The sequence below is a fragment of the Perca fluviatilis genome, chromosome 15, assembly GCF_010015445.1.
Source record: "Perca fluviatilis chromosome 15, GENO_Pfluv_1.0, whole genome shotgun sequence".
In the NCBI taxonomy this organism is placed as follows: Eukaryota; Metazoa; Chordata; class Actinopteri; order Perciformes; family Percidae; genus Perca; species Perca fluviatilis.
In genome coordinates this window covers 9,903,594-9,927,351 of record NC_053126.1, presented here as the reverse complement: position 1 = coordinate 9,927,351, position 23,758 = coordinate 9,903,594, and the positions used below count along the sequence as shown (strand labels likewise).

The window sequence follows — 23,758 nt, the reverse complement described above, 5'->3', positions numbered from 1 at the left end:
ATATCAGTGAAAATCTTCACCTGCCCAGCAGAGAGTTAAAAGCAGCAGTCCTGTCCTATAGTCCATCATGTTAAACTGTGTGTCCACTGTTCTCTGTCCTCCTCTCTGCACTCAGATAAGTAGAGGTGAAGATATCTGAGTTTTGCATCGACTCCTCCTCACAGGGAGGAAACATCTGGACTGGAGATATTTAATGAAAGTGGGAAATTAATGTGCAAGAGTCTTAATTTGTGTAACATGTTTATCAGTATTAACATTATAGCCACATGTATTCTAATAATACACAAATTACATCTGTTTTTTCAAGGTTAATTCAAATTTGTTAAATTATGTTTAATCTTGGTATCAAGGCTCTGTTTCTCATTGGTCTCTGTGAGCAGAATGAGCAGCACATGAGAGCATTCACAATAATATAAATAATTGGTTTCATTCTGATCACCAACATCTAGTATCATTATGACAACTGCTTTGTATTGATCTCACTATGTCATACTATTATACCATTCATGGTTAGTACTTATGAATAAGACTTTGGAAATTTAGATAAGGGTTTGACAATTGAAAGAACTATGTCTATTACTGTAGAGGACGTAACATCATTATAAAAATAAATATGTACTTGTGAGTTTAAAATATATAGAAATTGTATGTGGATATATCAAAGTGCTTTTCAGACAGTGAGAAAACTCAGATGTCATTACAATAAGATCACATTGTTTTTGTTTTGTGGAGTTTTGTGCACGCGCAAAACATCATTAGTCACTTTGTCTGTCTGAGCACAGAAGACAACAGCACTTAATTCAGGCTGTTGAATTTTCATTTTACAGCTGCTCTCTGGATGTCATCTTGCGGATGGAGATGGTAACACTGACTGAGAGTAGTAGATGCTAGCACTGTCATAGCTACTCGCAACCCACTCCAGTCCTTTTCCAGGAGCTTGTCTGATCCAGGCCAACCAGTAGCCGTTAATGTCCAATCCAGAGGCTGTACATGTCAATCTGTGGGATTCTCCAGGTCTTTTAACTGCTGGTTCTGATTCCGTCAGAGTCTGACCATCAACACCTGTCAAATAAAGAAAATAATCAGTTGCTTTTAACTTTGGTAATGTTTTAAAGACAACTTCAAATTAAGATCAGTGAAAATCTTCACCTGCCCAGCAGATAGTTAAAAGCAGCAGTCCTGTCCTATAGTCCATCATGTTAAACTGTGTGTCCACTGTTCTCTGTCCTCCTCTCTGCACTCAGATAAGTAGAGGTGAAGATATCTGAGTTTTGCATTGACTCCTCCTCACAGGGAGGAAACATCTGGACTGGAATCTAAAATCTTCTTTGATGAAACTAGAATACATTTTTATTGACTAGGAAGTGTCAATTTTAGTTTGTACATTTTAAATTCTATTTTAAATTTAGTAACTAGGTTATCAACGTTACCACAACAACAATTTAAGCATCATTTATGTCATGTGATAGATTGAAGCAGTGGTGCCCAGCACACCTGGATGTGGCATTTTGAAGGTTTATAGTCATTTCATGGCAGAAAAGTTTGTAACAGATCATCATTAGGAGGAGAACATCAATATCTGGAGCATTAGGGGCTGAAAACAATTAAATATAACATATACTGCTTTTCTTCCCTGTCTTTGTTCCTGTATATGGACGTCACTGGGATACGTGTTAAAGTCAGTCCTTGTCTGCCCTCTAGAGTTTTAAAACAGGAATGGTAGCTACTTTTAAACAGAAAGATTACTCACTTGTGACACCCAAAAAACGTTTGTTATTGAAGCCCTCTACACTACCTTGTCACTACCCGATGTGGGTCGAGTGCAGATGTGAGTTGCGCATGCGTCACTTTGCGACAATGACGCGGCGACATCTACACGCTTTAAACTTTAAACTTTAAATGAGGTTCAGTATGTTTTCCTGCAGTTTTTTGGAGTCTTGTGGAGTAAACATGCGTAAGGGGTCATGGGAGTGGAGTCCATAACAGGTTGTTTTCTCTATAAATATTGTACCTGCTGTCTCCCAATTTGTCTGCTTTATGTACCCATATAAAACATGTACAAGATGAATTTATTGATTTGTACTTTACTTTCAATAGAGGTTTGAGCTACTGAGGGTCATTGAGGAGGCCACTGGCATTGTGGCAAAAAGGGGGGAGAAAGGTTTATTATTTTATGGATTTTACAAATTTCAGTATGACACTGACGTGCCCACCTTGCTTGCAGCCTGATCCGGATCCCTTGGTGTTATGCCGTAAACTCAACTCACATCGGGTAGCCAGTAAACCGTTTGAATCTGAGCATGCGTAACTCACATGACGCATGGGCATTTCACATCTGCACTCGATGTATAAGAATGAGTTCTGTAGGATTTTGTACAGCTGCTCAAACAACTCCAGTCTCTTTGGCTCTCGAGCACAATAATAAACAGCAACTTTAGTCTTCAGACATTTCCGATCCAGTTTCTTTCATAATGGGAAGAGTTTTTGCTAAGATCTGTATACAGACATACAGTATTAAAACGATCTGTCAAGTCAGAGTATATTTTAAAAATGACAACAAGGTTTTGATTTGTTAGATATCTACATGTTTCCTTTTTATGGCTGGAAAATGATTTAATTACAGGATTTTGTGTAAATTTGGTATGAATAAGAAAATTATTTCATAAAAAACTTGTGTACAATCTGAAAATCATGTGGAAGCTTTTTAATTTTAAATGTTGCCAAAATGTTGATTTTTGCATGATCTTCATGCATGTGTCACGGGGCGGAAGTTTTATTTTATTTGAGCATGCTTTTATTGGATTTGTTGTGGTCTTATTAATTGCTGTGGTTTTATTATTTGCTGTGTTTTTAGCTTTTATATTGCATGCTTTTATTCTGAAATATGTGGTGTGTGTTTTTAATGTTAACTTCCGCCAGTGAACAGTGGTAATCAGGCTAAGGACTTGCACCTGAGGGTCAGAAGGGGTTGATTGTTTTTTAAATAAAAAGAGCAGAACAGCAACAGGAAGGGAGGCCCATGGGAAAAGGAGAAGGCTGCTGAGAATCCAGTATCCAGTGAATATAGTAGTCTGTCATGTCAAAGCCAGATATGATACATTACATCTTCACTGTCTCTCCAGATCTTTTCACCTCAGAGGAAGACTGGTCCAGTTTGATCTCACTCTAAACTCCTGTAAGGAAAGAAATTGTGATAATCATCCATCACAGAGGTTAAATAGTTACACTAGAGTGTCTTCAGTGTTAAGAAATTACTCTTACCGTGAAAAGTAAGTAAGAATAAACTCAATGAAATCATATTTTCCATTCTGTAATAAACACTGTAATCCAGTGTTTTCTGATCTGAATATTTCTAAGTTTTCTAAAGTGTCCCAGTTGTTCTGTCATAAATGTTCTAAGAGCTGTTGATGGTGTTATTATAAGGAAGGAAGAGTTTGCATGGATCTCCCTCTTCAGGTTTAAAAAGGGAACATGGAAAGCAGATGGACTTTAACATCAGGAGCTTTCTACAAGAAAAATACCAAATACCTGTCAACTATTTCTGCTATGAAATACAGTAGTTTGATTCTACAAGGACAGACAAGATGTATTTTTCTGACAGTATAATGAACTGTGAAATATTTCTTATATATTTAATGTTTAAGTGATAACAAAATGTTTATAGTCTTGGATTCTAGTCTTGACATTTAAAAAAAAACAGATGACATAATATATTTCATGGCCAAATTACAATGATGTTATTTGCATACATAAACTGCATATTTGAATGTGTAACCCATGTTTAAAATATGACATAAATATAAATAGTTTAAAAGCTGCATAAATAAGTTGAAATTTAAAAGTGATTTATTTAATGATAATTCATCAGAGTTTATTAAAAACGCTAATACAACAATCATTTAATGTTTAAGATTAAAAGTATGCTGACAGAAAATTCATGAGAGACGTGAGAGAGCAGAGGAGAAATCGGAGAGAACGAGTGTCGGTTAATGAGCAGAAAAAAAAGAGTGAAAAAGTAGATTTTGCAGTTGAAAAACATAATTTACCTGGACGGGAATTGACGGGGATCTTATGAGAACTAAGCCACACCAGTTTTGGTGAGTTTTGTAGTTTCATGTATTTTTGCAGTGTTGTACCTTTTTTTTTTTTTCCTCTGGTGGAGAGCTAACGCTAAAAACTTAGCTGTTTACAAGGAGATGCTTCGTCATAAACGGTTTACTGGTTAATATTTTGGGTTTATGAAGGCTGTGAATGTTATAAAAGTGAATGTATGCTGTGTAGATGAAAGATGTGTGCAGTAGTTGTGTGGGGGATGGAGCCGTGAGTTAAAAGAGACCGCTCCGCCACCATTTTTGAAGTGGAAAAAAAACACTGTAGCAGTAACGATACAACTCAGAGACTGTGAAACATTTATTTGTGTAATTCAAGGATTTAAAAGAGATTTATTGTGCTTATGACCTGTTACACAGGTCAATTTTTTTGCTTGGTTTGAAGCTCGGTCGGAGCGAGGATTGGTCTGCAGTGTGCGGGCATGCACATGCACAAACGGGATTCAAGATGGCGAGCCAGACCCAGAACTTCAACTCATCTTCTCCATCGCATCAGTGAGGAAATCTCCTGCATATGGTGACTCGCTGCCAGAGTGGTAGGAGTATCAGGAATCGGTTTTGAACTGAACAGGAAACTGATTGAATTATTACTTTTGGACTGAATCAAACTGAAACTCTTCATTGAACTGAATAATCGAACTCTCATTTGGACTTGAACTTGAATTTAAGGTGTCATACTTTGTTTACATATGTTCATATGTTTGAATGTGATTTGAAATGATTGTGGTCCACTTTGATTTGGTTGTGTATTTGAAGGTATTTTCTTACCCGTAAAAGAAAGGGAAAAGAGTTAACTCAGGAAGTAAAATAGGAATCCTAAAATAGGTGCAACCTAGGGAAAAAAACTGGTCTAACTTAGATTAGCTTTATTAAAATAACTTAGGTGAACTAAAGAACAAAAAGAAAGTGAAATACATTTTCATTTATTCAATATTAAGAACCTGCAGGTTGTTTTGTGTACTGTATTTTATGTGTGTTTTTGCATTAAGTAAATTGCCGGCCTTTTGTATTTAAAGCAACGGTCTCTGGTGTAATTATTGTTTTGCTCCCCACTCCTTAGAACCTAGAACTGGTCCAGTGGCACAGTTAGTGGTGTGATACCATTGCTACAAATGGGTATGTTTATCTTGTTTTTTTCAAATGTTATTGCCTGATCCAGCTTCTTGTATGTAACAGAAAATATTTTTTTTCTTGTCTAAGTTTCTGAATACAATTACAAAGATACAAAACATGACATCCTTGTAGTGACAAATTTCTCAAATACATTTAATCATAGACGATCACTCTATCAGGGAGTAACTGGCCACATAGACTCTGCTGGATAATTTATTTGTTCACACTAATTTTACAAAGTGTGTGTGGTTAAGTCTTGCTGGTTGCTGGGTATTTGTGCAGGTCTGTTGGTGGTTTGTATCACTGTGGGGTAACGTACACAGTAATACACAGCTGTGTCCTCAGGCTGCACATTCTGTCCTTTTAGAGTCACTGTTAGAGCAGAAGTGTCTCTGCTGTAGCTGAACTTGTTCTTCAGAGCATTATTTTGGTCAGGCCACTTATTTCCCACTGATGGGATATCCAGTCCATTGGGTTTCCTTCACTCTGTCTGATCCAACCTGTTGCATAGCTGTTATCAGTCAAAGAATAACCAGAGACCTGACAGCTGATGGTCAGAGACTGTCCAGGCTGCACAACCACTGAGTCTGTCTGGATGAGATCAATACTGTTCACACCAGTGGAAACACAAATCAACATTATCTCCATCATTCATCTGACTATTCAGTTTTTCTAATGTGTGTATTAGAGTGAATCCACTGAAAGCTCCTCACAGGATCCAGCAGCCAGCAGCAGTATCAGAGCTACAGAGAACATGTTGATGTTGAAGCTGAACTGATGTCAGCTCTTCTGTCTCTCACTGACACACACACACTTCACTTCTTTATGAGGCAACACACAAGGAGGCTGATTTACATACTGGTGATAGTAAATCAGCTGACTAAAGTATATTTGAATAAATCAAAATGAAGATGTAATGTTCAGGTGTTCTCACATAAAGAGAAGGTTAAACCAGAATCTCTGACAAACATATGTTTGATTGTTAATGAAAAGTAAATAATGATATGATGGAAGAGAAACAATTCATTTATACTGTAGATAAATCACTGAATTTATTCCATCACTTGAAAGGTTATATATACATTCAATGATGTATCACGGATTGTTATGTCAGTGTATTTAAATTGATTAATTGTACTGTTAATGTTAAATTTAATTACTGTAAGATCCATTTGTGTTCTGTCTGTTTCTCTCCTTGCTGTAACAGTGAGCTGGTGGTGAAACCATTAGTGGTCTGAGGGCTCCTCCTCTGGTGGCTTCATGTTACAAGTGTTCAGGCTCTGAGGGGTTTTTGTTCAGGTCTACTGATGGTTTGTGTTACTGTGGCTCTCTGGCACAGTAATACACAGCAGTGTCTTCAGGCTGTACATTCTGTCCATTTAGAGTCACTGTGTTGCTGGAAGTCTCTAAGTCGATACTGAACTTGTTCTTCAGGGAATCTTTGTAGTATGTGGTGGATCCAGCTGCCATTCCAATCCACTCCAGTCCTTTCCCTGCAGGCTGTCTGATCCAAGCTGTGTAGTAGCTGCTGAGAGAATAAGAGACCTGACAGGTGATGGTCAGACGTTGACCTGGCTGCACAGTCACAGAGGCTGGCTGGGTCAACTGTTCACACTTCACACCTGTTAAAAAAGAAAATGTTTTGTAACAAAGTATCAAGATATAAAACAAAAGAAAAAACTCTTGAGTTTAACAAATCCAGAGAGACTCACATCCAGCTGCCAACAGCAGCAGCAGAGCTCCAGAGAACATGGTTTATGTTGAAACTGACGTGCTGTGAACTCCACTGACAGCCTGATGTGATGTTTTTATTGAAGTTTAATTTCAGCAACCACATTGTTGGGCTTTTGGACCTTGTATCAGTGAGTGATCTTTATTGTGTTTATAATGTGATTTCAAGTTTGTGTATAATGCAGGGAGGATTATTAATTCATAATAAAAACATATATGAAACCACCATTACAGAATATAAAACAACTTAACAACCTGAAAACAGCAACAATGCAATATAAAATTATTAAATATATAAATTTTATGAAAAATATTTAAAACTTATGCACTAACCAGCCTGAAAGAATGAGTACTGTAGGATTTTGTACAGCTGCTCAACCAACTCCAGTCACTGTGGCTCTCGAGCACAATAATAAACAGCAGAATCTTCAGTCTTCAGACTGTTCATCTGCAGATACAGCTGCTCTCTGCTGTTGTCTCTGGAGATGGAAAACCGGCCTTGCACTGACTGAGAGTAGTAGATTCTGGCATTATCATATTCGATAGTTGCTACAAATTCCAGTCCTTTTCCAGGAGCCTGTCTGATCCAGGCCATCCATCTGCTACTGAATGACAATCCAGATGTTGTACAGGTCAATCTGTGGGATTCTCCAGGTCTTTTAACCGCTGGTTCAGATTCTGTCAGAGTCTGACCATCAACACCTGTCAAATAAAGTAAATAATCAGTTTGCTTTTCTATTTTGGTAATGTTTTAAAGACAATTTCAAATTAAGATCAGTGAAAATCTTCACCTGCCCAGCAGAGAGTTAAAAGCAGCAGTCCTGTCCTATATTCCATCATGTTAAACTGTGTGTCCACTGTTCTCTGTCCTCCTCTCTGCACTCAGATAAGTAGAGGTGAAGATATCTGAGTTTTGCATTGACTCCTCCTCACAGGGAGGAACTGGATCTGACTTTGATCTCAGTTACTGTTTGGTGAAACTGGAAAATGAATGTTTACTGTACATGTGAGACATTCATTCAGTATACTTTGTGCAATAGGCTGACAAACACATTATATACATATTGACCACCGTCTGCATCATGTGGAGACTTTTTACACTACCCCTGAAGTGAACTACATTTAAATAGTAAAAGACAAAAAACAAGGGTTGTTAATTATGTTATACTGTTTTTCACAAAGTCTTCAAGAGTCATACCATTTTCAGTATCCATCCATATATACAAATATACATCCATTAAGTCAAAACAAAAAAAATTAATTTCATGTGGGATGAAGACTTATTTGTATAAATATTGAGTCAGTGAGTCAGAAAGAGGAGACTTTTTTGGAAATTGCCTTTTAATAATATTGTACATATTATTCCCCAGCAAAGTTATATTACTTTTACTTTTTCATTGCTAAATATCTATTTCTCTCTTTACTGTAACAGTGAGCTGGTGTTGAAACCATTAGTGGTCTGAGGGCTCCTCCTCTGGTGGCTTCATGTTACAAGTGTTCAGGCTCTGAGGGGTTTTTGTTCAGGTCTACTGATGGTTTGTGTTACTGTGGCTCTCTGGCACAGTAATACACAGCAGTGTCTTCAGGCTGCACATTCTGTCCATTTAGAGTCACTGTCTTGCTGGAAGTCTCTAAGTCGATACTGAACTTGTTCTTCAGGGAATCTTTGTAGTATGAAGCTCCAGTATCTTTCATTTCAATCCACTCTCCAATCAATGCATCTCTAAAGCGTGTCGTGGATCCAACCGCTGCCATTCCAATCCACTCCAGTCCTTTCCCTGCAGGCTGTCTGATCCAAGCTGTGTAGTAGCTGCTGAGAGAATACGAGACCTGACAGGTGATGGTCAGACGTTGACCTGGCTGCACAGCAAAAGAAGAACAGCTGACTTTGACAAATCCAGAGAGACTCACATCCAGCTGCCAACAGCAGCAGCAGAGCTCCAGAGAACATGGTTTATGTTGAAACTGATGAGATGTGAGCTTCTTATCCTCTTTAACCTCCACTGACAGTCTCATGTGAAGTCTTTATACCTGGGTCACCAGGAAGATTTCTGAGTTTGCATAGATTCAAACACAACACCTATGATTGTGGGTTGGTTTGGAGTTAAAAAAAAAGAAAAAGAAACTGTTGTTATTATTAGGGCCTAAACACCTACGGGTGCGAGGTACAAAAAAGCCTCTTGAAGGTATAACCTAAACCCAACAGGAAGTCAGTCATTTTTAATTAAATGTGCTTTCTTTTTTGCCATTTCAGGGCGCTGTGCTTTAATCAACTTCTCCTAAAGACCTTAACCATGAAAAAAAAAAAGTTTCATTTTTCGTCAAACGACATGGCTGTAATATGGACATTGTCATGAAAAAGGAAGTTGTTGTATCTCCAATATACATTGTCCAATCTGCCTGGAATTTGTGATGCTTGATAAGAGTCAGGCCTGAGGACATCTACATGCCATTATAGATATAGTCATAGCGCCAACCACTGGCAACAGGAAGTCAGCCTAATTTACAATGTGTGGTCTACTCTTCATTTAGAAAATATTATTCTTTTTCATCAATAGATTCAGCAGATTTGTTCTTTTTTTTATTTGACTGACTCAGTTACATTATGGCTTCACTTGTGTTTAAACACTGGTTTGATTTATTTTTTGAAGTGAAAGCAAGATAAACTAAATGAACACTATAGTTTGCTGCAGACTGGGATTAGTTTTTCTTTTAAAGGTTTCAGTATTCAAATCGTGGCAGTTTCACAGACATGGAAAGAAACTTGGAGCCTCGAGAGGAAATGAACTATTTAGGAACTAAAACCTGTGTGACGATATTCAAAAAACTAATTGCTGTGTGCACAGAAAAATGCCTGCTGGCGTACCTGTTAAATTATGTGTATGAAAGTGCTGCTGTATATAACAATCAAGATAAATAAACAAAACAGTAGACAACTTGGACCGCTAAGTGACTGTACAGCTGAAAAACAGTTTGGATATTTATCAATCCACAGACTTTGCAGTACTCTGTGCATATTGTAATTTAATTTAATACAAATGCTGTTTATTGTTCAGCTGCTTTCTTCTCTGAGGAGATGTTTTAATGAAGCTATGTTATGGAATAAGCAAGATATGCTTATATAGTAATATTATTTGTATATATAATAAATATTATAATTTTGAATGTAAAATACCAGACACATGAGAAACAGACATTATTATTGACCATTTTCATAAAAAAAGAGATTAATAAGATGATGCAGGTGGACCCATAGACATAAGAGAGTCATGATGATAAGTATAAACAAATCACATACCTTTTAAAAGTGTCACGGGGGTGACAGCCAACAGTGACTTTATCTGCAGCCCCAGGATTGCGCTGAACCAAAGGGAACAGAGTCGGGGATGCAGTTGTAGTTTCTGTGAAACCAAATTGGTAAATACCAATAAAGGTCAATTAAAGAACACAGATGATCAATAGCTTGTATAAAGTTTAATTTTAAATATATTGCACAACATTGCGTGATGAAACTGAGGACAAGAACATCTGCCTAAAAAATAATTTCAATGATTAAATATTTTAATAAATATTGTCCTATTGATTTTCTTTTGTTGACAAACCTCATAACGTTAATGTTAACCTTATTAAAAATGATAAACACAGTAGTTACCTCATATTTCAGTAGGAAATATTCAGTCCTCAGCTTTTCTTTTCTTCACATGAATGGGAGAGCGTTAGATTATTGCTCTTAGGTTTTTGTATGGATCTATATCTCAGTGCCCCAGCCCACCCATCACTGTGATGAAGCCTTATACAAAAACCAAACACTGTTTCCTGCTCTGGAGGGAAGGGGGCCTGTATTATCAGCAGTGGGTAAGAATAAAACAAAATATTCTAATCAACATAACTATTTTTAAGGTTGTAAGTTGGTTAAATTGCGTTTTGCATTAAACACATTTTTTTTCTTCAGTTTATCAGATTTAAATTCAATTTTGTTTAGTTTTATTTGTCATTGATATACCATGACATGACTTATGTATGTATTTGAATATGAAAAACTATTTTTTTTTTAACATTTAAAAAAAACCATTTAATATATTGTTAGAACACCATGCCAATAAAGGCTGGCCAACATCCTTTTATACAGACCATAATCTTGGATAAAACTGTTCATGAAAATGTGTTGAACTGTGGCACTGAATAATCTGTAATAGTAAAAAAATAAAATAAAAAAACTTTATTTTTTTAATTTTAAGTTAAACTTTTTTCAAAATATTTATTAAAATGTTTTGTAAGATATTTGAGAAATACTGGGAGCTTGTAAACATACAGCGTCTTACGGAACTTGAAAAGCCCAGAACAAAACACAGTTAAATGAAAATAAACAATAGATTATATAATTATTGTCATTTGGTGAAATTAAATGAACGCTGTTGTAAAATTGATGAAAAAAATCTTAACATCAAAGCAACGATGAATTATTTTTTTATTTGGACCTTTTGGCAAGCCATCAGTAGTGAGAGGTCAGGAAAGACTTAGATCATTTTTTTGTTATTGTTCTTACAGCTCAGCCTCATATAAGAGATGATAATCCTGATGGTGAGTGAACTCCACTTTTTGTTTCTGTTTAGGGCAAATTGTGATAAAAGCATAGTGTGGGGAAATGCATAGAATACTGTGATTTATGGGGTATTTAAACTTGCACTTTCTATCAGTGACTGTCACAGTGACATCTGCAGTGGTTTGTGTACAGCTCTGTGGCTTCCTGTATCACGGTGGCTCTCGAGCACAATAATAAACAGCAGAGTCTTCAGTCGTCAGGCTGTTCATCTGCAGATACACCTGGTCCACGTTGTTGTCTCTGGAGATGGTGAAGCGATTCTGGACTGACGTTGAATAAGCTTTAGTGCTTCCACTTCCAGCAGAAATGTAGGCAACCCACTCCAGTCCTTTTCCTTCAGCTTGTCTGATCCAGCTGATATAAGCATCGTCATCTGATATTCCTGCATATGTACAGGTCAGTTTGTGGGATTCTCCAGGGCGCTTTACCACTGGTTCAGACTCAGTCAGAGTCTGACTGTAAACACCTGCAGAGAAAAGCAGTTTGATCAGAACAGAGCCAAACAACATACCAAGATATATACATATTTTTACAACTAAATTAGCCTCAAAAGAAAGGTGGTAAAAATCTTCACCTGCCCAGCAGAGAGTTAAAAGCAGCAGTCCTGTCCTATAGTCCATCATGTTAAACTGTGTGTCCACTGTTCTCTGTCCTCCTCTCTGCACTCAGATAAGTAGAGGTGGAAGATATCTGAGTTTTGCATCGACTCCTCCTCACAGGGAGGATACCACTAGACTAGGCTTGGCATTCAGTTTTTGTTTGGTAAAAATGTAATGTGAATGAGCCCTGTGATTGATTGGCGACCTGTCCACGATGTACGCCGCCTTTCGCCCCAATGTCACCTGGGATTGGCTCCTGCCATCAATGACTCTCAAGAATTAGTGGGTATAGTTAATAGATGAATGAAAAGTGAATTTTATTTCTCTAAGTCAAAACAATTAATGCTTGTCTGACATGTTTTGATTGATTTAAAATTGCCACAACATTGACATAGCTGGATAATGAATGATTACATCAAATGAGTAAATTGTCTTGATTCTTAATAATCTATTCTAATAGTATGTTTATGCAGTATGTTGGATACACCCATATTATCAACTCACCCAAAAGCTTCTGCAGCTTGTTTCACTTTAAAAAATAAAACAAAATCTAAAAGCCCATAATGTTTTAGCAAGAAAAAAAAAGATATTTAATTCAAAATAAAAAATGTTGCTGGTCAGCGACACACTAATTGTGTAAGCACAGTAAATATTAACTATTATGACCTACTGTGATCTTTTTTCATCTCACTGCTCATTGTTCAAAAAAAGTCCCACAATTCCACAAGCCACAATGTCCAATCACAGAAGAGTTTTTTCGCTTTCGGCGTGAGTGAGAGAACAACAATGTAGTATTGGTAGGCTGGTGAGTGTTTTCAAAAGTGGGCTCACAGGGGTTCTTGAAGGTGTTTAAGGAGGTCCCCAGCAAAAAGGGGATTTGTTTATTTTTACTATATTTTCATCCAAGTACAGACAATGACAGAAATTCATACACAATGACAGAATGTATAACTATTTGGGTCATGGGTTTAAACACTTTCTGTAGTAAAACATCAAAGAGAAGATCAGATGGGGGATCCGGAAACAAAATCTTATCAAATGGGGGTCAGTGGTCTAATTTGTGTCAGTGTAGGGGTCCTTGATGTGAAAAGGTTTGGGAACCACTGCAATAAGCCATAAGTTAACGTTATACATGCAGACCTCACTAAAACTGAAGCCCATTAATTTTATTTGGATTGAGTAAAGAGAAAAAACTGTACATGTTTTTAAATAAACTTAAATTAACCCTAAGCAATACAAAAACCCTATATTCTTTTTTTAAGCTGTTCCAACATTTCAGCTGTTCAATGTGTCAAAACCTTGTTACATTTTTCACGCATGCTCCTAATTCTTTTTCATATTCCACTGCATGCAACAGAAAATTGTCTTTTCGCAGTGTACATCTTTTTAAAGCATTAGACCCCAGAAAAAATGGAATATATCTGTTAAAGGATGTATTTATTTACCATCACATCCTCCTCTCCTCAGATACTAGTCTTTTAAAAAAACATGATGGACTCTTCAGAAGAAGTAATTATCTTTGCTTGATTTTCTGTGCGCAGAAGTCGCCAGACGACACCAGTATCTGAACATAGCCATACTGAGAAGTACAGAGAGAGTTGTGTGGAGCTGACAGTCTTAATTAGCTTTGTATCAACACTTTTTTTGCAATGGCTTGAATGTGACGGACGTTCACGAATATAAAAAAGTTACGCATTAAAGCTTTAACATTCTTATTTCAGACAACATGTCTCTATAAAAAAAATATTTATGTTTACTAATGATTTTTAGTACAGACTACTTAGTCTATATCCTCGACGTTCCACTTCAGGGATTGCTCTGTTGCCGTCGACTGATTTCACTCATTTAGGCCGGATATCCGTTGCCTTGGGATTTCTTTGTGTTGGCATTTTAAACTCTGGTTGATTTATGAGGACTAAGGTTAACCTTTTCTCAGATCTCTGCAAGGTAAATCCAGACAGCTAGCTTGACTTTCTGTCCAATCTTGTCTTCTTTTGTACGACTAAAACAACTTTAGAACGTACAAGTTCCACCAAAACAAGTTCCAGGCCGAGGCTATTTTGCAGAGGCACTGTTGCTCCATACAGCGCTTAGCGCCGCCCATGACTATCGTGATTGCTTTAAAGAAATGCCAATAAACCAGAGCAGAGATGTTTTTCTCCCATCCAGGAATGCTGTGTGGACTATCCAGACCCTCCTCCACAGCACTGTGGCGGAGGAAGGTCTGACAAAGCGAGACTACTGACTACTACAGTAATGTAGACTTGATTTGTCTACTGCATCAACTTACCGCTCTGTGTTAATACAACTTGACCTGTTAAGTTTCACCTTGTGTAAAAACGTAGATGGTTTAAGGCAACAGGTTTCCACACAAATTTATAGTAAAGTCAACTAATTCATGATAGCAGTGTACACCCCTCTGAAGTCTGTAACAGACTTTGAGAACTCAGCTGATCACTGATTTACATTTTCTTTTTACTCACAAGTCCTCTATATGACCAGGCCCCATCTTAGCTCACCAACCTTCTTCATCTCCACACTCATTCCCACAGCTGACTGATTCTGATAATAAGTGTGTGTTGTTGTTTTTTCAGTAATGATGAAACTGACTTTAAAAAAAAATTCAAGTATTATTAGATGATAAGCATTAAAGCAAAGTTGTCAACAAAATTGTTGTTAATGCTTGAACATGTTTCAATTTCATTTGGGATAACAACACATTAAAATAACAGTGACTATAACCTCCAAGTATTTAAGTATAACATATCAATAAATATAATATTTCTTAGGATATAGCGATACAAATTAGTACTGTAGGATTTTGTACAGCTGCTCAACCAACTCCAGTCACTGTGGCTCTCGAGCACAATAATAAACAGCAGAATCTTCAGTCTTCAGACTGTTCATCTGCAGATACAGCTGCTCTCTGCTGTTGTCTCTGGAGATGGTAAACCGGCCTTGGACTGACTGAGAGTAGTAGATGTTAGTACTGTAGATAATCGCAACCCACTCCAGTCCTTTTCCAGGAGCCTGTCTGATCCAGGCCATCCCGTAACTACTAAATGTGAATCCAGATGTTGTACAGGTCAATCTGTGGGATTCTCCAGGTCGCTGGTTCAGATTCTGTCAGAGTCTGACCATCAACACCTGTCAAGATATACTAAAAAACATCACATGATCTTAGTTGTTACACAATTCAAAACTATGTTAAATTAATATCAGTGAAAATCTTCACCTGCTCAGAAGAGAGTTAAAAGCAGCAGTCCTGTCCTATAGTCCATCATGTTAAACTGTGTGTCCACTGTTCTCTGTCCTCCTCTCTGCACTCAGATAAGTAGAGGTGAAGATATCTGAGTTTTGCATTGACTCCTCCTCACAGGGAGGAAACATCTGGACTGGAGATATTTAATGAAACTGAGTCAGAGTCAAACCTGCAAGTCAGCTGTTTAGACGTTTGTCTGACATGGTTTAATTTGTGTAAAATGTTTCAGTATTAACACCACAACCACATGTATTCAAATAATATACAAATGAACCTTGAAACATATAAGGTTTATTCAAATGTGTTAATTCATAATTAATGTTATTATCAAGGCTCTGTTTCTCATTAGTCATTTTTGAGAATAGGCAGCACATGGAGTATTTACAATCATATACAATTTCATTCCGATCCACATCTACTATCATTTTTGACAATTATGTTATTGTCATTTCCCCATTTTATACTATTATAACATTATGGTTTGTACAAGGCATTGACAAATGTAGAAACTCTGTCTTATAATTTAAGTGATGTAACATAATAAAGAGAATACATATGTACTCATAATAAAAAGTAAAATATATAGAAATATAATGAAGATATATCAAAGTGCTTTGTAAGGTGCGGTGGGGGTGGACTCAGATGTCATTAAGATCACATTCCTGTTTGTTGTCTGTGGAGGTTTTTGTGCAGCTGTTCCACTGTCTTCAGTCACTGTGTCTCTCGAGCACAGAAGTAAACAGCAGAATCTGCTGCTGTCAGGCTCTGGACCTCGAGGTACTGAGTGCTGCTGGGAACATCTTCAGTCATGATGAAACGGCTTTGAAAGGAGCTGCCATAGCTAGCAGAGTTTGAACCTGCATTCATCCACCCAATCCACTCCAGAGCTTCTCCTGGTCTCTGTCGTATCCAGTGAATATAGTAGTCTGTCATGTCAAAGCCAGATATGATACATGACATCTTCACTGTCTCTCCAGGTCTTTTCACCTCAGAGGGAGACTGGTCCAGTTTGATCTCACTCCAAACTCCTGTAAGGAAAGAAATTGTGATAATCATCCATCACAGAGGTTAAATAGTTACACTAGAGTGTCTTCAGTGTGTTAAAGCAGAAATTACTCTTACCGTGAAAAGTAACTATAAAGAATAAACTCAATGAAATCATGTTTTCCATTCTGTAATAAACACTGTAATCCAGTGTTTTCTGATCTGAATATTTCTAAGTTTTCTAAAGTGTCCCAGTTGTTCTGTCATAAATGTTCTAAGAGCTGTTGATGGTGTGATTATAAGGAAGGAAGAGTTTGCATGGACCTCCCTCTTCAGGTTTAAAAAGGGAACATGGAAAGCAGATGCACTTTATCATCAGTAGTTTTCTACAAGAGCAGGAAACTAAAAAATACCAAATACATGTCAACTACTTCTGCTATGAAATACTACAGGGACAGACAAGCTGTATTTTTCTGACAGTATACTGAACTGAGAAATATTTCTTATATATATATACTGTTTAAGTGATAACAAAATGTGTATTTTCTTGGTTTCTAGTATTGGCATTTAAAAAAAGCAGATGACATGATATTTTTCATAGCCAAATTACAACAATATTATTTGCATACTTAAGCTGCATATTTGAATGGGTATGTTTATCTTGCTTATATCAAATGTTATTGCCTGATCCAGCTTTTTGTATGTAACAGGAAATATTTTTTTCTTTTCTAACTTTCTGAATACAATTTAGAGATATACAACATCACATCCTTGTAGTGAGAAATTTTTCAAATACATTTAATCATAGAAAATCTCTCTATCAGGGAGTAACTGGCCACATAGACTGCTGGATAATTTATTTGTTTACACTAATTTTACAAAGTGTGTGTGGTTGAATCTGGCTGGTTGCTGGGTATTTGTGCAGGTCTGTTGGTGGTTTGTATCACTGTGTGGTAACGTACACAGTAATACACATCTGTGTCCTCAGGCTGCACATTCTGTCCTTTTAGAGTCACTGTTAGAGCAGAAGTGTCTCTGCCGTAGCTGAACTTGTTCTTCAGAGCATTATTTTGAATAAGGCTACCTCCACCCCACTGATGGGAAATCCAGTCCATTGGTTTTCCTTCACTCTGTCTGATCCAACCTGTTGCATAGCTGTCATCAGTCAAAGAATAACCAGAGACCTGACAGCTGATGGTCAGAGACTGTCCAGGCTGCACAACCATTGAGTCTGTCTGGATGAGATCAATACTGTTCACACTTGTGGAAACACAAATCACTGAACTGATGTGAGCTCTTCTGTCTCTCACTGACACACACACACTTCTCTTCTTTATGAGGCAACACACAAGGAGGCTGATTTACATACTGATGATAGTAAATCAGCTGACTAAAGTATATTTGAATAAATCAAAATGAAGATGAAATGTTCAGGTCTTCATCTCACACAAATAAAATGTGGAACTTGAATCTCTCACAAAGAAAAGGTGGAACTCTGACAAATAAGTGTTAGTTAATGAAAATAAAAAAAATTTGTAGTTTCACTAATTTACATCACAATGTTTCCTAAACCCAATTCCGTTACTGATGCAGTTATGATTTACATAATTATTAAATAATATTATGGAAGAGACTCTAATTTTTAGGATTCATTTCTACTGTTAGATTACATTCTTTTAAAATGAAGTTGTGAGATGAATTTATTTCATCACTTGAAGATTATACAGTATATACATATTATGATGTATCATTGATTTTAATTTACTACTGATGGTTTGTGTTACTGTGGCTCTCTTGGCACAGTAATACACAGCAGTGTCTTCAGGCTGCACATTCTGTCCATTTAGAGTCACTGTCTTGCTGGAAGTCTCTAAGTCAATACTGAACTTGTTCTTCAGTGAATCTTTGTAGTATGAAGCTCCAGTATATTTCATTCCAATCCACTCCTGTCCTTTCCCTGCAGGCTGTCTGATCCAAGCTGTGTAGTAGCTGCTGAGAGAATAAGAGACCTGACAGGTGATGGTCAGACGTTGACCTGGCTGCACAGTCACAGAGGCTGGCTGGGTCAACTGTTCACACTTCACACCTGTTAAAAAAGAAAATGTTTTGTAACAAATGATCAAGTTATACTGTAAAAGAAGAACTTTTGACTTTAACAAATCCAGAGAGACTCACATCCAGCTGCCAACAGCAGCAGCAGAGCTCCAGAGAACATGGTTTATGTTGAAACTGACGTGCTGTGAACTCCACTGACAGCCTGATGTGATGTTTTTATAGCTGAGAAACAAGGAAGGTCACTGAGTTTGCATAAAATCAAACATATGAAGCATCAATGTTGGTCTAACTGGAGTCAATAGAAGAGTTTGTTCAGTGTTATTATATCTGCAGAGTGAAAATATGCGTGTCATTTTTGATTTCTTCATATCTAGGTACAGATGACTTTATTGCATTAAACTGTCAATATTGTCTCCACTTACTTTCTAGACTTACATTTGTGTTGATACACAACATTAACTCCTTAATGACTATATTATTATTCTTTCTTCAAACATTAAAAATCTCTATAAATAAAATAGTTATCTCCATACACGATACAAGGAAATTCACTCTAAACAATAACATTGAATGCTGTCATCACTCATCTCCACTTTCAGCTGTTTTCTCTTAGAAATAATTTTAATGATATTATAGTATGTGATGGAAAAAGTGACATATTCTTATTTACCTATTAATTTTATCACAGAGCAATATGAATCATTTTAGAGTTTGAATATCAGTCAGTTAAGATCAATGAGAACAGCAGATCTGAGTTTCTCCTTTTAGTAACAGATGAGAGAGAAACTAGACACTGACTGTCCTCTAGTGATTTTATAAAAGAAACACTAACATTATTTTTCATTCTCATAGATTCCACATCATATCATTTCCAGACATAATTGTGTCTTACTTTGAAGAAATGTAAAGTATTTGTAGAAGTTTAATTTCAGCAACCAGATTGTTGGACTGTGTTTGGACCTTTTATCAATGAGTGATCTTTATTGTGTTGTTAATGTGTTTTCAAGTTTGTGTATAATACAGGGAGGATTATTAATTCATAATAAAAACATATATGACAATAAAATTACAGAATGTAAAACTACGTAACAAACTGAAAACAACAATGTAATATAAAATGTTTACATATATACATTTTATGAAATATATGTAAACTTGTGCACTACCAGCCTGAAAGAATGAGTACTGTAGGATTTTGTACAGCTGCTCAACCAACTCCAGTCACTGTGGCTCTCGAGCACAATAATAAACAGCAGAATCTTCAGTCTTCAGACTGTTCATCTGCAGATACAGCTGCTCTCTGCTGTTGTCTCTGGAGATGGTAAACCGGCCTTGAACTGACTGAGAGTAATAGATTCTGTCACTATCATATTCGATAGTTGCTACAAATTCCAGTCCTTTTCCAGGAGCCTGTCTGATCCAGGCCATCCATCTGCTACTGAATGACAATCCAGATGCTGTACAGGTCAATCTGTGGGATTCTCCAGGTCTTTTAATCGCTGGTTCAGATTCTGTCAGAGTCTGACCATCGACACCTGTCAAGTACAAAAAATAATCAGTTGCTTTTCTGTTTTGGTAATGTTTTAAAGACAACTTTAAGTCAAGATCAGTGAAAATCTTCACCTGCCCAGCAGAGAGTTAAAAGCAGCAGTCCTGTCCTATAGTCCATCATGTTAAACTGTGTGTCCACTGTTCTCTGTCCTCCTCTCTGCACTCAGATAAGTAGAGGTGAAGATATCTGAGTTTTGCATCGACTCCTCCTCACAGGGAGGAAACATCTGGACTGGAGATATTTAATGAAACTGAGTCAGAGTCTACCCTCCAAGTCAGCTGTTTTGACGTTTGTCTGACATGTTATATTGTGTGTAAATGTTTCCGTATTAACACCACAACCAAATTTATTCTAATAATACACAAAGAACATCTGACACATTAAGATATAATGTTTTTTTAAATGTGTTAAATCATAATTAATCTTGTTATCAAGGCTCTGTTTCTTCTTAGTCATTTTGAGAACAATAGGCAGCACATGGAGCATTTACATTCATATACAGTTTCATTCAGATCAACATCTACTATCATTTTTGACAATTACGTTATTGTCATTTCACCATTTTATACTATTATAACATTATGGTTTGTACTTGACTTTGGCAACTTTATGCTTTGACAATTGAAGAAACTCTGTCTAATACTCTTAGTGATGTCACATCATAAAGAGAATACATATTTACTCATAAGTATAAAGTAAAATATATAGAAATATAATGTAGATATATCAAAGTGCTTTGTAAGGGGGGGGACTCAGATATCATTAAGATCACATTGCTGTTGTGGAGGTTTTTGTGCAGCTGCTCCACTGTCTTCAGTCACTGTGTCTGTCGAGCACAGAAGTAAACAGCAGAATCTGCTGCTGTCAGGCTCTGGACCTCGAGGTACTGAGTGCTGCTGGGAACATCTTGAGTAAAACTGAAACGGCTCTGAAAGGAGCTGGCATAGCTCGGAGTGTTTGTATTAGTGTTTATCCACCCAATCCACTCCAGAGCTTCTCCTGGTCTCTGTCGTATCCAGTTGATACTGTAGCTTGTCATGCTATAACCAGATATGATACATGACATCTTCACTGTCTCTCCAGGTCTTTTCACCTGAGAGGGAGACTGGTCCAGTTTGATCTCACTCCAAACTCCTGTAAGGAAAGAAATGATCATCATCCATCACACTTGAAAATATGAGCATTTAAAATAACTAATTGCTTTACTTTGTAACTGCAAAAATGATTCCCTCACCATTAATAGCAACTACAAAAAATAAACCCCAGACAATCATATTTCCCATCAAACTCTGCGATGAACTGATGTCTGATCAAAGTCTTTCTGAGATGTATGAAACTGTCAGCTGTTCTGCCTCTAATGATTCTACAGTTGCTGTTGGTGTGTTTATAAAGAAGGAAGAGTTTGCATAGACCTCCCTCTACAGGTTTAAAAGGGAACATCATAGATGGACTTTACCTGCTGCTTGTGATGTGTGATTATTTTAAGAATGGAACAATTAAGACAAAATCACGAAATGAAACATTGAAGGCCTGGAAACAAGTTATTTTACTGTAAACATCCTGCATACAATACATAAAAAATATATAAATTACACATACAGGCAGAGCTTTACATTGCGAGTATTTCACTCACATTTGCCCCTAAACATAAATGTGTGGTCCAGAAATATAATTTATGATCAGTGTGCGAGTAACTATTATGACCTACTGTGATCTTTTTTTGTCTCACTGCTCACTGCTCAAAAAAAGTCCCACAATTCCACAAGCTGCAATGTCCAATCACAGAAAAGTTTTTTCGCTTTAGGCGCGAGTGAGAGAACAATAATTAAGTATTGGTAGTGTAGCAGTATGAGTTGAACTCCTAACTACCTGGCGCTTTTTTGACCAATCACTGGCTAAGGGCCTGGTATAAAAGCAGCTAGTTGTCCTCCTTCCGCCCTCTCTTGCTCATTTTTGACGGAAGTCCTCTACACTTTCGGGTTTTTCTACACCGCGGTGTGTTTTTTTTGTTTTGTGGGGGGGGTTTTTTTTTTTTTTACCTTAAGTAAGCAGTAACACTGATAGCTGCTGCGGTTTGCATGCTCGGAGCTGCCTCCCTCTGGGTCTACTAAAACGCTGCTTGAACGGAATGCTGAAGCCGCCGGAGATCCCTGTTAGCTGTAACACTTCAACTACTGGCTGCTGTTTTGCCTAAGAAAGCTTTTGCCGAGGCTGCTGTCTGTCGAGATTGCTGTTTTACCTAAGGAGGCTTTTGCCGAGACTGCCACTGCTGCTATTTAAAAATCCTGAGTATTGTTGCACGCCTGTGTTGCCTTCATGGCTACTGGGCCGATGTATGAGCCACCTGCTTTTATTTGAATGAATGTAGTTGAGGGGTTTGGCTCCTTATATTAATTTGGTTGATTTAGTTGTTTCTTTCTTTTCTTTTTATTTTGCTTTCAATTTAATTCAAAATTGTACTTATATTTTGTTTAGTTTAGTTTTTTTTATTTAAATATTGATTTTTCTTGGTTATGTTGTGTTAATTATAAGTGTTCTGTTTCTTGTTTTGGTACGGCTTTCTGGAACCACTAGTGGTTCTGGCCATTACATTGTATTTATATTGTGTTTGATTCCTTTCAATTTGTTTCCTTATAATCTGTTATGATTTTTGATATTTCTTTTGTGAGTGAAACCCTTTAATTTTGTGTTTTCCATTTCTCTTCCCATTTTTTAGTTGACTGAGAGCCGAAGGTGGTGGTGTTGGTGTCCGGGTGGTGGCATCTCCTTCCCGGTGTGCTGTGTTTCCCCATTTTGATTTGCTGTGTTCACTGATTTTTTTTGTGTCACGGGTGACTTTCCCTGGGATCCCCCTTACCCCCTCGTACCCCCTTCTCCGCCACTGGTAAGCCTCAGCCTAATTATGTTCCCCCTTTTTTTGGTGTGAATGTGTTTTTAAATTGATTGCTTTTTAACTTTATTGTTTTATATTGAAATAAAATGGTATTCTTTGTAAGTTGAACCTCGTCTTTGGCACTTTTGTATACTGACCTGTGTGACCTTAAATATGATAATCGTGTAATTGGAAGTAAAATCATTCTCTGGGTGAAATTCCTAGGGCGTTGTCTGTGTTTGGTTTCGTCAGCTCTCGTGCCGCCACAGCAGGCTGGTGAGTGTTTTCAAAAGGGGGTTCTGGGGACCCACAGGGGTTCATGAGGGTGTTTAAGGGGTCCCCAGCAAAAAGGGTATTTGTTTATTTTTACTATATTTCCTAAGTACAATGACAGAAGTTCATACACTGACAGAATGTATAACTATTTGGGTCATGGGTTTAAACACTTTCTGTAGTAAAACATCAAAGAGAAGATCAGATTGGGGATCTGGGAACAAAATCTTATCAAATGGGGGTCAGTGGTCTAATTTGTGTCAGTGTAGGGGACCTTGATGTGAAAAGGTTTGGGAACCACTGCAATAAGCCATAAGTTAACGTTATACGTGCAGACGTCACTAAAACTGAAACCCATTCATTTTATTTGGATTGAGTGAAGATGTATTTAAATAAACTTAAATAAACCCTAAGAAATACAAAAACCCTACATTCTTTTTTTTTTAAGCTGTTCGAACATTTCAGCTTATTCAATGTGTCAAAAACTCTGTTACTTGAACATAGTTCTCGGACAACACCAGATTCTGAACATAGCCATACTGAGAAATCCAGAGGGAGTTGTGTGGAGCTGACAGTCTTAATCAGCTTTGTATCAACCCATTTTG

General features: G+C 37.1%; 3 gene segments (V, D, J or C); all 3 read right to left on the bottom strand.

Moving 5' to 3' along the window:
• Window positions 1-6,539: 6,539 nt before the first annotated feature.
• Window positions 6,540-7,021, bottom strand: LOC120574623. The segment is given in 2 exon segments: window positions 6,540-6,844; window positions 6,935-7,021. Coding segments are annotated over 2 exon segments (345 nt in total).
• A 179-nt stretch (window positions 7,022-7,200) lies between these two features.
• On the bottom strand, window positions 7,201-18,772 carry LOC120574412. The segment is given in 5 exon segments: window positions 7,201-7,208; window positions 8,507-8,648; window positions 8,709-8,809; window positions 18,437-18,487; window positions 18,577-18,772. Coding segments are annotated over 5 exon segments (342 nt in total).
• A 2,032-nt stretch (window positions 18,773-20,804) lies between these two features.
• On the bottom strand, window positions 20,805-21,357 carry LOC120574588. The segment is given in 2 exon segments: window positions 20,805-21,142; window positions 21,243-21,357. Coding segments are annotated over 2 exon segments (366 nt in total).
• Window positions 21,358-23,758: the final 2,401 nt, after the last annotated feature.